The 15,000-nt window shown below is 43.1% G+C and overlaps 3 protein-coding genes across 4 annotated transcripts in view; 2 read left to right on the forward strand and 1 right to left on the reverse strand.

The window, feature by feature from the left end:
* The window catches only part of tspan12 (tetraspanin 12), a 10,270-nt gene extending 8,222 nt beyond the window's left edge, over positions 1-2,048 (reverse strand). Inside the window, exons 1-3 of the mRNA XM_030789962.1 lie at positions 1,983-2,048; positions 1,323-1,405; positions 141-276 (exon numbers count right to left, since the gene is read on the reverse strand). Coding sequence (XP_030645822.1) covers positions 141-276; positions 1,323-1,405; positions 1,983-2,048 — 285 coding nt within the window. The remainder of the gene's footprint in view (positions 1-140; positions 277-1,322; positions 1,406-1,982) is intronic.
* A 2,397-nt stretch (positions 2,049-4,445) lies between these two features.
* On the forward strand, positions 4,446-12,513 carry ing3 (inhibitor of growth family, member 3). 2 transcript variants are annotated; one of them, XM_030772536.1, is made up of 12 exons: positions 4,446-4,544; positions 4,687-4,758; positions 5,331-5,431; positions 5,881-5,946; positions 6,344-6,440; positions 7,032-7,103; positions 8,109-8,225; positions 9,345-9,508; positions 9,728-9,921; positions 10,060-10,252; positions 10,705-10,743; positions 11,646-12,513. In XM_030772536.1, the coding sequence occupies exons 1-12, from the start codon at positions 4,517-4,519 to the stop codon at positions 11,760-11,762; spliced, it is 1,260 nt and encodes a 419-aa protein (XP_030628396.1). In that variant the 5' UTR covers positions 4,446-4,516; the 3' UTR covers positions 11,763-12,513. The 2 variants fall into 2 exon arrangements, with proteins under 2 accessions (XP_030628396.1, XP_030628404.1); XM_030772544.1 differs by lacking the exons at positions 10,705-10,743; positions 11,646-12,513 and having other exon boundaries at positions 9,345-9,485; positions 9,895-9,921; positions 10,060-10,248.
* Positions 12,514-13,752: 1,239 nt separating this feature from the next.
* cped1 (cadherin-like and PC-esterase domain containing 1) overlaps positions 13,753-15,000 on the forward strand; it is a 44,085-nt gene continuing 42,837 nt past the window's right edge. Inside the window, exon 1 of the mRNA XM_030777264.1 lies at positions 13,753-14,031. Coding sequence (XP_030633124.1) covers positions 13,753-14,031 — 279 coding nt within the window. The remainder of the gene's footprint in view (positions 14,032-15,000) is intronic.

The following is a 15,000-nucleotide window of genomic DNA, read 5'->3' on the forward strand; positions in this document are numbered from 1 at the left end:
TGGCCTTACGTGAGTGATGGATTCCTAGCTTAGCTTACCAATACAACATAGATCTTCAACCAACCAAGTTCTGTTCTCTCTCTCTCTCTCTCTCTCTCTCTCTCTCTCTCTCTCCATCCATCCACCTTTCAGGGACGTACCCAGGACAGGAGGAGCAGACTGCATTTCAGCGTGCCACAGTAGCCCACCATGGCCACAATGATTAGAAAACAGCATACAGCGATGATGACTGGATGAACCACGGGGGAGTACGTAAGGATCGCTGCCTCCTCCAGCCTGTTGAGAGAAAAAGAGAGAAGGAGGAAGGGAGGAAAGGAAGGAGGGAGGGAGAAGTAACAGGGGGAGTCATTCCTTGGCAGTCTTTTTGTTTATTTATCTGTCCATCTTGTTAGTGCTCTTTGCCTTCTTCTTCTTTTCTGTCTGCTCTCCCCTTCTCCCAAGCCAGTGTTCATATTAACAAACCAGTTACAAGTAAATAGTGATTGCACCCTGAAGGAATGCAAAGTCTGTCTCTCTTTCTCTCTCTCTCTCCCCCACTCTATCTGTCCATCTGTCTCTTTGTCTGTCTCTCTCTCTCTCTCTCTCTCTCTCACACACTCTTCTTTAAAACGCACAAAAGTGTTCAGATTTTCAGTCTCATATTGTCAGAGAGGTCAGTCATAGAGGCTGATCTATTATATATGAATTTGTTAAAGCCATTTGTTGAGAGAACGGTGTGAGCTTCTACTCCCCCCTTCTCACACACACACACACACACACACACACAGCTTTCAGCCTTGCATCTCCTCATTCCTTCTTTTTTTCTTGTGCCATGGGAAGTCCCCTCACCATTAGAGATGTTGAATGTCCCTCTGGTCACCGACCCACTCACCCACCCTTCCACACATACACACACACATATACACACACACAGATATAAAATTCACTATTTTGCTGATAATAAATTAACTACCGTCTATTCAAAATAAAATCCTTACAGTTTCATTTTGTTTCATGGTTGATGAGGCAGGTTGATGAACCTCTAGCAATCCCATTTCTGTAGACTGTTTTTTACCCTATAAACTTTTATCATCTGATTCAAGCATATAAATGGCTAAAAGTGATGCTGACTCAAAAGAGTTTGGCCATAACTCAAACTGTTTGAGTGTTTTTCCACAGCACTGAATCCATCGAAGGAAAACTACTACATAGGGAACAAATAGCTGATTTGGGAAACAACCTGAAGTCTGCAGGTGCTTTTGCTCTCTGTGGCCACTTGAGCTGGTGAAACCCATGATGCAGTTGAAAAGGTGAATGACTGAGACCCACTCACAGACACTCACCTAGTGTCAGCAGTCAGTATAAGTACGTTGTTCAGGTATTCCCTCAGCCATGCTGCCACACCTAACACACAAAGTGCCATGAGCTGACAGAGAGGAAAAGAGGAAAAGAGAAATACAGAGAGATAGATAGGGAGAGAGGGGGAGAGTGAGACAGAGAGGGAAAGAGAGAGATGTAGTTTGAAGAATGTATGCTCCCACAAACTGTGCTCACTTAAACTTGACCTTAAGATTTAGATTATATTAGGTAAAACTATAATGATCTACGTTAAGATAGACAGGCATGTAAATGTATACGTGCTTTGGTATGTTTGACATGCAATAATATTAGCAGCAGTGGTCTAGTTTGAGTAACGTTGACATTCTTTGCCCTAAAAAAAACTTCCCTGCTGCTTATCACATTTAATTCCCTATAAATAGCATACAGCAGAATTTAAAATATGTCGCTGGTAGCACTGCTTAAATGCTACATGCGTCTTCCCTGACAGTAGCGGAGGATGGAGAGAGGGAAAATACATTGTTCGTGCGCTGGTTCGTTTGGTACTCTGACCAGCAACGCGTCTTGAGAGCACGCGTCAGTATGAGGGGGGTAAGCTTGGTCACGGTGTGTAACGTGAGCGCCTGCTCGGCCACCTGCTGCTAACAGACTTGGACTTCTCTTACCCAGAAGAGTAAATTGAGAGCGTACAGCAGACAGCGCAAACACTTCACCGAATCCTCCCGAGCCATACTGAGCGCACCAACTGTTTGTCACGACTCCTCATTTTAACTTTCACCACCATGACAACATATCCCACTAAAAGTAAAAAAAATTGACAAAATAAATTAGAAAATTCATTTAGTATTAACACTCTAAAAACTTATAATTGTGCGCAATAGTCGTTATCTTTATATGCAGACTTACATCTCCCGAGCGCGCAACAAGCGCCTCCTCAGTGTCTTGTTTAAGCATGTAATAGCCGTGGGAAGTTGTTCAAAGCATTCACAACAGGTGGTTTCTTACTTTCTCGAACTTCGGTATGATGAAGTAGGCAGAGGAGCGCACGGGGGTGCTGACATATCCAACTCATTCACCAAGCACTTACCTCGGTGCAAGAAAAAATATATCCAGCTAGATATGCCAAAACGTGTCGTAAACACCGCTTTGACTGGCGAAAATAATCGATTGTAGACTGTCGTAGTAACGCTTTACCTTTCCACTTTTTATCATCTGGGTGAAAAGTGAAAACTTTTGAACGCGAACTTCATCCTTGCGCGCGCAACATAAAGTCAACCAAATCCACAGCAGTGGGTAAAGGCTTTGTATTTCCTAAGTACTTTTGAGGTTCACATGGCATTATTACAGCAGCTCTAATATTCGGTGAGATGTCCTATTTCCCGTAGTCCATTCATAAAATTTGTGATGTTAACAGTGAAGTAAAGTCAGCAGCGTCAGCCCAACTTCTGCATGTACAGGGAATTAGAAACTAGCCTCAACGCGCTGTGTGCTATGTGTCGTAGACTACATGGGCAGATCCTCCGGGTCCTAGAGGCATTCTCGCCTAATTGCTTGCATATCCTGCATAATGGGCTGTAACAGAGAGAGAGAGACGGAATGCACACAGCTATCCGCCCCCGAGAGATACCATGGATCGGCGAAGAGGTCACATCAAATAACAATATTGCCAGATGTCTTAACTCAGTCCTCTTCCATTCTCGCCTCCTCCATGTTTAAGTGGGTTAAATGTTTTCGATGCAAAGTTGTTATGACTTTTCCTCAGTTACTGCCCTTCTGCAAGTTATGACCGGTGGTGCTTACACAGAACTTCCATTCAAGATGACTGCGACGCTTGTTAAGGTCGCAGTTTATGCTGTATAACAATAGTGAAGAACGTTATTAATGTTATTTGCTTAATATTTTAATAGTGGCCTAATAATATTTATTTAACAAAAATGTAATTACAAAGCTCAGTTTAGCGATCTTGTGCCTAATATAGTTCAGTAAATTTAAAGGTCGTATGTGTCACAACCTGCATCACTGATAAATTCTTTCTAATGTAAGAATAAAATTGTTCAGTGAATATGTGTTCATATCAAACTAGCAAGGCTTTAAAATTGCCCCAGGCTTCAGGTTTACATTGTCAAGACTATGCATCTTTTATTTTAATTTACATAGTGGAGAGAAATGTATATCGTTAATTTATATCATGTATATGTTATAAAAGGAATGGCGCTGCAGTTATTAAACATTTTAGCAATAGTGCAGATATAAAAAATGGCAAACAGATGAGCGGGCAGAGCGATAAAATGGACGTGGTAATAAATAGAGTATATGCTTATATAGATATGCTAAAAGTGGACGATGTATTGCTAAGGTTGCAAATTAGTCTGGTGTCGATTTTCTGAGCACCAATTTGAGAACAGTGTATAGATGAGAGCCATCCAGGAGCAGAGAATGAGGCGGCCGGGATGGAATCCACATAGTACACTCAAAGGCAACCATCCTTTAGCCTAATTTTCTTTTTTCTCTCTTTCTTCATATAATTAACCTAACAGCTTAAATGTTAAATAAATTGTGTTTACTTCAATATTTTAACAATAGTCATAGAGCCAGTTTGCAGTTATGTTTGGGATTTATTTTGGTTTACAGCAATTTTAACCAACTTCCACTTTGGAGGGCGGCAGTGTTGTATAGACTACATTTTGCGGTAGGCTACACATGCACAAGCACACCTGAGCCAAATAGCCGTTGATCATATTAATGAGTTCAATTTTGTGCTGTATTACGGGGATGTGGCAGCAATTTAAGTATACAAGAGGAGAAGCGGACTGGAGAAAAATACAGGAGATCATTCAAGAAGATGATACAAACTCATGCAGTGTATTGAGAGCTCTCTTTCTCTCTCTCTCTCCCTCTCCCCTTCTCTTTCTTGTTGAGCTTGTTTTGTTAAATCGTCATTATAAAGATCTCTTGGCTTTATTGATCTCAATCGGACGCCGACTAAAATTATGACCAAAACTACAATTACCATGAGCGTCTCCAAACTTAAAGTCGTCTTCCGCGCAGGTCAATGTTTGGCCAATCGTATTGCACGTCGTAAACGTGAAGGACTGCCTTCTTTTGCATTTTTTCTTCCTTCGACATTCGGCTGTAGACGGCGCCATATTGAAGAATAGGGGTCTTTTCGTAATACGGTCAAAACATCATATTTACCAAAATGCTGTACTTAGAGGATTACCTCGAAAGTGAGTATTTAATTGGATTTTTGCATCCGTGCTTATATTGGAGCTTCTGGTTCCAGTTATGTGTCACATTCTCGAAACCTGGTGCTCTGACTGTTAGCTTGCTAGGCTAGGCTATAACTTGGGTTTTTCTTCTCTGTGGCAGTGATCGAGCAGCTACCCATGGATCTCCGCGACAGGTTTACGGAAATGCGGGAGATGGACCTGCAAGTACAGAGTAGGCATTACAGCAACGTGACTGTCTCACTTCAGACGCCGTCTTGAAACGGCCAAAGCGCAGTGTCCAAACATTTTAGTTGTACATTTTGCACGTAAAACTGAACCTTGCATTATTGTGGGAAAAATATTACGAATGTTTTATAATTTGATGTCTCCTGAACTTTGTACCGACATAGCTAATGTCACAGAAGTTCTATGTTATCTATGAAGAAACCTAATGCAGAATTGCGCTGTTATTAATTGCAGCGATCTATCCGCTTATTTAATAATTCCCAGGCGCTTTAGGACCTAGTAGGTCATTGTTTAGTCAAGTTATAGTATATTTAATAACTTGAACTTTTGACACGTGTGTTCTACCAAAACATTTTCGACATCTAGATTATCAACGGTTCTCTGTGAAATGTACGATTTATCCCAGAGACTAACTGTCTGGAATTGAACATTTCAACAACTAAATATGAAAGGATAATCGGTTGGCACATACTTTTGTTTCATCTCGGACTTGTTACACTAATGCCCTCTGAATTTCTCATTTTGATGGAAATGTGGTAACACCGCTGTCCTCCACAGATGCAATGGACCAGCTGGAGCAGCGGGTTAATGAGTTTTTTATCAACGCAAAGAAAAACAAACCCGAGTGGAGGGAGGAACAGATGGAAGTCATCAAAAAGGTATTGAACAACAATCGGAATGTGTCTTGTATGCTTAGGGCAATACCTCCATATGCATCCATTGTTTTGATTCTACGGTTGTGTTTTACATTAGATCTACAGCACAGCATTGTCTTTTAATGCAATGACGCCCGATGCAATAGGAGGACACTGACACTTAGTTTTTAAGACTTGCATCTTAACTTACATGGGCTCAAGCTTGTTAGGCAGCTACTTTTGTGGATTGCATTAAATAGTTTTTGTTAGAAGGGACTTGAAGTTGTATTAAGTGTGGAATGAGCCTTTTTAGAAACTGAATATTACAGCACGTCCTGTGTAATACCACTTGTAATGGTATAGCATATGTTTTTCCTCATTAAAGCCACCATCACTGGGGCATAACTGGCATTAGAACAATATCTCAATGTTTTTCCTCTCTGTTTCTCTCTTTTTTTCCCCCCAACTCACAGGACTATTACAAAGCATTGGAAGATGCTGATGAAAAAGTCCAGTTAGCTAATCAGATTTATGATTTGGTGAGTAATTTCACTGATCATTCAACCTTTTGGGCTTGAATGTGATTCAGCAGCACTTGGATTTTGATTTAGGATACTGCTCACAAATGTAACTGCACAAGCAGTAGTAGTCCACTAGGTGGCACATATATACTGTAAATTTAGAGAAGAGTTGTAAGTAGATAGAACACTGTTCAGTAGAGGGATGTTGGTCTCAATCATTTGTCATTTAGCCAGCTTGCTAAATTAAAATTCACAAAGGTTTGTGGTACTGTTTATATTGTTTTTGTATTTATGTGGCTCTAGGAATAGGACGTGATATATTGTTATGGTTGTGATTTTTAGTATTGTTTGATAACACCCCTGGGACAGTGACTGTAGTGAGATCATGTGGTTGTTTTGTGGTCATGTTGTTCAGGTGGACCGTCACCTGAGGAAGCTGGATCAGGAACTGGCCAAGTTCAAGATGGAGTTGGAGGCTGACAACGCTGGCATTACAGAAATCCTAGAGAGACGTGAGTAACAGCTTTCAGTCAAGTATACATTTCAGATACACCGTGTCAGTACTACAGCTGGTGCCTGGTTTGAGCTGTTTTCAGAGCATTGCTGATTCTGGCTTATGAGTGTATTTTGTTTATTGTATGATGGATAATGTCTGATGAGATGGCCCAATAGGGGAAAATAATGGTATGGTATATACCATTGGTATGGCCATAGTATAGATGTCTGAATCATGGACTGAAATGTTAGTGCTAAGGCAAATTATGTGCATGTGTGTGAGATGAGGTATTACCTACATTTGGCTGCCCTTGGTCCACATGCCAAAGAGGAGGCTTCATTCTTGGGCCGGCCTCCATTGGACGATTATGTGTGGGAGGAATGTTTTCTAAACTTTTGTCTGTATTTATTCTTATATTGTGGGCATGGGGATTAATGCTCATTGTGCTGAGTCCAGTATTGGAGCATTAATTACATTTTGTTCTTCCTCCTCAGTCAGCTTAGAGTGTAGAATGCGTTGATCTGTGTTAGCTGCTGAAATGTAGTGATTTGTTGTGTCAGTCACGGTATCTGTGTTTATACTAACTGGCTTCTTTTCTCTATATCAGGATCACTGGAAATGGACAGCCCCTCCCAGCCTGTCAATAACCACCATGTCCACTCACATGCCACCGTAGAGAGTAAGCTCCGCCACTCAATCACCTCTCTCTGCCTTTTTCAGTATCACACACACCAGCCCTTCTTTCCTGTGTGCACTGTTACCTCATTACAGTTCAGGGCTCCAGACCAGCTTTTTTTCAGGTACATTCCAGAGCTGTGTGGCAGGGGTACACATCCAATATGTGACGCCAAACTCTTACTGAAAACTCAATTTACCTTGTGTTATTACGGTGTAACATTGTATGGTAAATGCCACTACTGTTTCACTAGTTCACATGCCAACTACATGAGAAAACAAGGAAACTATAGCCCAGAAATGTGAAATCTATGTCCATGTCCGTAAACAGTCAGTTCATCAGACATAACCATAGTAAGCAAACTTTACTTCTTTATTCCTCAAAGAATACACGCATTGTTAAATTCAGCATAGCCAGCCCTTGTAGTACTTTTACTAGGCAAGCTATACAAAGGCTAACTGTAATATAGGATTGCTAATCATGCAATCCACTACACCTGGCAGACTCCCCTACTGTACTGTTAGTTTAGAAGGGCGTGACATCATTTGAAACCAGCAGTTGACCAGACACAGCACTCCACCAACCAATGCCAAGCTACATCTTTCGTTAAAATTGAACAGTTCCAGCTTTTACCAATTACCTTGGTGTCTGTTTTACAGACATTAAACATTCAGTTAAAATACATCACATTACCATCCCCAAAGTGTCCCAGATCAGATATTGCATTGTTCACAGTGTACACTTTGGGGGTGGCGGTAGTCTGGGGTCTTGTGTTTGATAAGGAATAAGGATTTACCTGCAGACACTCTTATATCTCACCTTATTCTCTGCCCAGTATACTGAGCAGTACATATATAGTCTCTTTCCGAGGGAGGCTAGGATCTCTGTAGTGTTATTTTGGGGTGTGTGTGTGTGTCTTATGCTGTACAGATGGTGTGTGTTCTCTCTTTCCTGTTCTGGAGGAGAGAAGTCTCCTGACCTATGTCTTATATGTCTGATGTGTACCAGAGCGGAAATACAGCACGCCGGCTCATCACACCACCGAGCACGTACCTGAGAAGAAGTTTAAATCCGAGGCCCTGCTCTCCACGCTCACATCAGACGCCTCCAAGGAGAACACACCAGGTAACTGAGCCCTGTACGGGCCGTGTGAGCCCTACCATACACGTGTTGCTTAAAGAAACCAGAGTCCTGCCCAGGTCCTGTTTTAGAAACCCGAATCCGCAATGTTCGATACCACACCCGGCCTGTTATCCCCAAATATCCACAGATCAATTCCATAACCCAGCCCGCATCGTTCTCTAAAACCTGCTGTCCACCCTGCCCCCGCAATGAAACACACAGGCTACACTCACTCAGTGTTAGTTTTAAACGGGTTTATTTCTCACTTGTGCCCTAAAATGGCAAAAAGAGACTAGTTTTCTGCATATGCAAGATCCAAGTGACAATAAACTGGAATAGGCTAAAAGCTGGAACAGCTTGGCCAACAACCAAAGTAAACTCGCGCCAAAGAGATTTTTTTTTTTTCCCCGGCTACCACAGCAGCCTCACTCAGGCTAAATTAAACCGTTAAAGACACTGTGCGCTGTGGCACTCACTCATGTAACATTTAACAGACCTTTATGGGATTGTTTTACTCTATTTCATTATAGAGAGAGGCTTCCACCACAGCCTGACTTAGGCTAAATAAAACAATCATTGCTCTGTGTCTGTGTGTTAAACACATTGATCATGGAACATTTACTAGTGCTTTAGATTAATGTAGAGGAAAAGAGTTTTGGTCTGCTGTCTTTTGTTGAAGTTGGCTACCTTTCTGTCGAATAACAAACTCAGCAGTGGAGAAGTCTCTCTCTCTCTGTCGCTGACAGTGCTTCATGCTGGAATGGAGAGAACTGACCCTCTGTGCAACGTTAGACGTTCTTCCTTGTTTCTTTTTCCGTTTTCAGTTTTTATTGCCCCTTAGCGGACTCAGTCCAGTTTTATTCTGCAGTATGCCCACACCCGCAAATCATTGTTTTTCTTTTTCTTTTTTTCCCCACCCACACACACATTTTTTTACAGGTCACCTGTTGGGTACCAGTGGGGAACAGACCCAGGCCCGGACTCTGAAAGAAAGCTTTGGTCGTTACAATGAGTTAAACATTCCCTCAGTCTTTCTTCAGCTGTTAGTAAGCCCTGCCCACCTCTCTCCTTCTCTGTCTCTCTCTCTCTGTCTCTCTCTCTCTCTCTCTCTCTCTCTCTCAGGCTGCAGGACAAACAGTACGTCCTCCTCTTCAAACAGTGTGTATAACGTGAACACATCTCAGTCTCTCTCCTCCTATAACCTGAGTTCTCTACCTGCTGGACCAGCTGCCGGAGCTGGGGCTATTACCATGGCAGCAGCCCAGGCAGTACAGGCCACAGCACAGGTAATGAGTCTCTCACCTCCACTCCACTGCTCACTTATACCCTGCTCAACTAACCCCTAGTTAACATAAGAGCGTCTTTATTACCTTTGTCTCTGATTGCCATAGACCTCATGTCTTCTGTCCAAATAGCCAGGGAAACATGTAGAGCAGTAAAGCCTGCAGTCTGTGAATGTTCAGACTGAGTGTGTGGTGGTTGAAATCATGGTGTCTTTGTTACAGATGAAGGAGGGTAGGAGAACGTCCAGTATGAAGGCCAGCTATGAGGCCATTAAGAATAATGATTTCTTGGGTCGGGAATTCTCGTTGAGCCGAGACTCCACGGGCTACTCCACCTCTGCCTTGGCCACCACCCTCACCCAGACTCTCACTCCCAGTGCCACCTCTGACTCCCGCAGCGGCGGACGCAAGACCAAGTATGACACAACCAAATCCTCAGCATGTGCTGTCGCTTGTGTTTGACTGCTTCTTAACGTAAATAAGCGGTTGTGCAAGCATCCTGTTGTCTCTCCCTTTCTCACTCTCTCACACTCTGTGTTTGTGTTATCTTATAGAGGCAACACAAAGTCTTCCAACCACCAGTCCTCTTCATCCTCATCCTCTTCCTCACTGTCGTCCTGCTCGTCATCCTCTGCTTTGGCCCATGAGCTGGTGCAGCAGGTGACCACACTGCCTGAGAATGACAGCAACAACCAGGTGGACTGGACCTATGACCCCAATGAGCCCCGATACTGCATCTGCAACCAGGTACACACACTCCGCTCACTTCACAGGACAGTACACACACTCCGCTCACTTCCCAGGACAGTATACACACTCTGCTCATTTCACAGAACAGTACACACACTGGGCTCCAGTCAAAGGCCAGCACACACACTCTGCTCACTTCACAGAACAATACACACACTGGGCTCCAGTCAAAGGGCAGCACACACACTCTGCTCACTTCACAGCACAGTACATATACTCAGCTACGGTCAGAGGAAGATATACACGCTCAGCCTAATTCCAGGAAGGTACACACACTGGGCTCCAGTCAGAGGAAGAGGAGGGACTGGGATGGTATACCCTGTGTGATGTATAGGTTTGTGAGAGTTGTCATGACGGTGTCTGGATCTGTGTGTGTTGAAATTCTGTCTGTGTGTAGAGTGTGAATGTGAGGTAATGTGTTCATGCGATAATGCTGTCTGTGTTTACAGGTTTCTTATGGTGAGATGGTGGGCTGTGATAATCAGGATGTAAGTACAGTTTAAGCTCATAAAACATTCCCGCACACACATCTCATCTTCAAACCCCCCCCCCCCCCCCCCCCCCCAACACACACACACACACACACACACACACGCGCGCATTTACAGTCTCATATAGCCAGTGAAAACACACACAAACACTAATACATTAGAACGCCACTGCTCTGACTCCACACAAACACATTCAGCCGACCAAAGACACACACACAGGCACACACACACACACATGAATACATCAATAATGTATGCTTTTCATAATTCACCCTGAAATACTGAGGAGTGTGTGTGAACGAAACCACCCTTAGCCCAAAGGCTTGCGCCATCATCTCGTGAAATGTGCAAAAAGTCGTTTGTTGTAGGACAAATGTCATACTGCAGTGCTGAATGAGGGATTACTTCAAAACCTACACATGTGATACACTGTCACAAACAGTCTGTCTGAACACATCACACCACAACCTGATATTCATGCACTGTCCCAGTGTAGTTACAGTCTCTGTGTTTCTACACACATGTAGGCTTTTAATGCCACCAGTTAAGTTAAGTGCCTAGTTTGAAATTGAATTAACCAAGAGGAAGAGTTTTTCTTAGTGAATGGCCATAATTCTGTTTACATAAATAATGTGCTGTATTTTTTAAAAATGAAATGTTTTCAAATATATGTTCCAAGACAAAAGTGGTATGTCTATAAAGAGCACCAACACTAGTGCTTCTCTCAACTCCTAGTCACCATCAAGTGTCAACTCCCTAATGTGTTTGAAGATTAGTGAAAATAAAGCACACATGGAGACTTGTAGCCAAAGAGTGCTGGGACACAGCAGTGTTCTGATCTGTGTTTTTTTTTCCCCCATCTGCACTGTTGTAACCTGTGTTTTTTCTCTTCTCTGCAGTGTCCCATCGAGTGGTTTCACTACGGCTGTGTGGGCCTGACCGAAGCACCCAAAGGGAAGTGGTACTGCCCTCAGTGCACAGCCGCCATGAAGAGGAGAGGCAGCAGGCATAAATAGACCCTCTGTCCCAAACCCGAACGCCTCTCTCCCCCTAGTGTATGTGTGTTTCTGTTGTCACACAACAGTGTATGTGTGTGAGTGTTTGTGTGTGTTGTAATGCAACAGTGTGTGTATGTGTGTTGTGTAAGGGAGTGAGGAGGAGCAAGGGTTAGAACCGGCCAGATTTGTCCAGGGTGATTTTGTCATGTTCCATAAGTCCTCAGGGGAGAGGGGGTGATGGATATTTTGTAAGGGGGAGAGAGAGAACAGTCACGCATCCAATACTCAGACATTCCCCAGCCTGCCTCGCACCATGGTGGTGGGTCACAACCCCATGAACACTCAGCCTGAAGTACCCTGTTTATCCACACACACACAGACGATGATGACCCAGACTGGGCAAAACAGTCTCACCGGACACACCGTCAGTCCAAGGAACTCGTTGAGTGCACGTCTGAAGTGGAGGTTGAGTCTGATAGTCATGCGTATGATTACAGTGAATATTCCATGATAAGATAGTTGATGTTTACCAGTAAGGATTTTGATGGTTACTGGTGACCCATGTTGGTTAGGTTACTTTTGTTGCTCTGATTGATGAAGGACTTGATTGTCCTACATAAGGAAGAGCTCTTAATGTATAATAGAGAGAACAAAGTGATGATTCAGGCCTGTGTGTATGTAAGTCTGTAAGTATGTGTGTCTGTGTCAATACTCTGGCCTGCACTGAAATGGTAATTCAAAGTTTCCAGAGATGTAGAAAAAATATCAATAAAATGAACAACTTTTGGTATTCGAGTGTGTGGCTGTGTTATTGTCAGCGTACACAATCTAATAATTTGTGAATATGGTAACAAGTATTTTGGCCTTTCTGGTCAAGCATAATACTTTTCAAAATTGAATGTTTGGTCATCCGATATGAAATTGCAAACACTTCAACAACGCCCTTTCATACATGCACCGCTCCGTGCGTTCATATGAAACGCAGTTAAAATATAACGTTGCCTTATTCTGACCGTACAGCCGTGGTCTTCGTTATATAGGCGGCAGTTTTCCGTTGAAGGTTTTTCAGCCACGAGTATGGCTGCGGTTCTTCAGTCCGCATAAGAAGTGGGGGTGTCTCTCGACCCCCGACCGAGCTGGCATGTGCGATTTCGGAATGTTCAGAGTACTCGGTGGAATTTAATTACGTTTCACTTTTCTGAAACGTGAACAACTATCCTGTCCTTTGTGTTTCCTGACTCCTACTAAACGTAACTAAATGTATTTCCCCTCAGGGATCAGTTTTTATCCCAGATGAGTCCTGCTTTTAATGCGTATGTGATCCTGAGCTCAGTTAGGGGAGGAAGTCGCTGTTTACTTCTTTCACCGGATTAACGCAAACCAGGTGGACACATTCACTGTGCAAGAAAAAAATCCAGACTGAACGGGGAAAACATTGCCTTCGTGACTCTGTAATAACGCTTTAAATCTCAGCGTGACACCGTTTGTGCTTCTTGAGAAGCTTTTCCCCCTCTCTGGCTGAATTTGGATGTGAGCGGCAGAAGTTTTCTGACAGCGCTCGAGGGAGGAGGAGTATCATTACTTGCAGTCATGAGGTTCCGCTACTTGGGAGTGTTTTTAATCAACCATGGGGCTCAAGTCTAAGGAGAGGGGAAAAAAACAGCACCAGAAAACTTTCATGCGCACTCTGGACATTCAGAAATATGTGTTGAATCGACTAGATTGAGGGACATTATTACTAGATGTGTTTTACGCTTGAGTTTCTCAGAAGTACAAGTTTTCATGGGGAAGTATGATCTTTATCATTGGTTTATTGAGATACCATTAAGTTCTGTGTTCTCGATTTGCATTTCACGTCACGATTGAAGAATGCGCTAAGAGAATGCTGTATCACATTATATTCCAGTCGAACCCTGAAGTGCGTGTTTCTTCCTCGCTTCCCAAGCGCTTCGCAGTGCAACTGTGTCGCGTGTTCCGGAAAGATGCGGGAGCGAGGTAAATAATCTTAATGGTATGCGTCTCGACTTTATCCAAGAGCATCTCATTAAAAGTGGGGATGCTTTTACGTCGGATCTGGACGTTCCGTCGTAGATATTGCACGTTTCCCCTGTTGCTTTTTGGGGTAGCGGTATGTCTCTTTTATCAAACTTTGATGGTGGACCGGAGTCGGTTCAAATCCGGTCAACCTAACGGACTTAATAAGACCATCATAACGGACCAAGAATTACTTCTGAAGTTCCCAGAACGCCTTATATCTCTGCTTGAAACCACACTGGCCGATAATGACGTGAGTAACTTAAATGGTACAGTAAGTTTGTGTATGTCTTGTCATAGGATGTGTTTAAAAACCTAACCTGAAAACTCCCTCCATGAGTCAGATATTAATGTGTCTTGTCTGAACTCCCTTGACAGCATCTATCAATACATTGTTATAATATTGTATGTACTGTCAACTAATATGGACTTTATTGTTCTCACAGCAGGTGTGCCTTTCTCTCAGCTAATTGTCAAGTTTTTGCAGGAGTGGTACATCCTATAGTCTGTACATTGATTGTTACCTTTCAGTCTTGTTGTTTGGTTGTACTGGTATGTCTGTCTTTCAGCTCAAGTTCCTATTTTAAAAAGAGTAGGCAGGTGCCGTACATTGTTTATTTATGATGAGTGTCTCTCTGGAGGTATTTTTGGTGAAGAAGCTGAAGGCTTAGTTTCTATTGGTTAAGAGGCCTTATGGGTGACAGCCCAGCTGGAGGAGTGGTTATTTATGAGTTACACACATGCTCTCTGTTCTTCACTGATGTGATTGACACCTGCACAGAGGCAGTATGTCAGAGCGTGACAGCTAATATGATGAGGAATGTTTGAAGTAAAATGGCTGTCATCTCAGACAGCCCGTTTTGGCTTTATTATGCTTTAGTTCAAGTGAAGTGTGTGTGTGTGTGTGTGTGTGTATGTGTCTTTGTGCGTGTTGTAGTGAGCGTGAGCAGGCCTATGTGAAAGCGCGTGTGTGTGAGACTGAGACACAGCATGGAGCAGGAATGAGGTTTAACCTTTTATTGTGGCACTTTGCCTCTGTTAATCCCCATGCTAACTAACTGTGATTAGGAAGCGTGCACCAAGGACTGTGACAGCTGTCTGTGATCAGCTGTTAGTGGGCCCTGCCCACTCCTCTCTCTTCTCTTCTCTCTCTCTCTCTCTCTCTCTCTCTCTCTCTCTCTCTCTCTCTCCCTCCCTCTCTGTCCTTTTGCTTTGTCTCACC

This window comes from Chanos chanos, chromosome 1, assembly GCF_902362185.1.
Source record: "Chanos chanos chromosome 1, fChaCha1.1, whole genome shotgun sequence".
Classification (NCBI taxonomy): domain Eukaryota; kingdom Metazoa; phylum Chordata; class Actinopteri; order Gonorynchiformes; family Chanidae; genus Chanos; species Chanos chanos.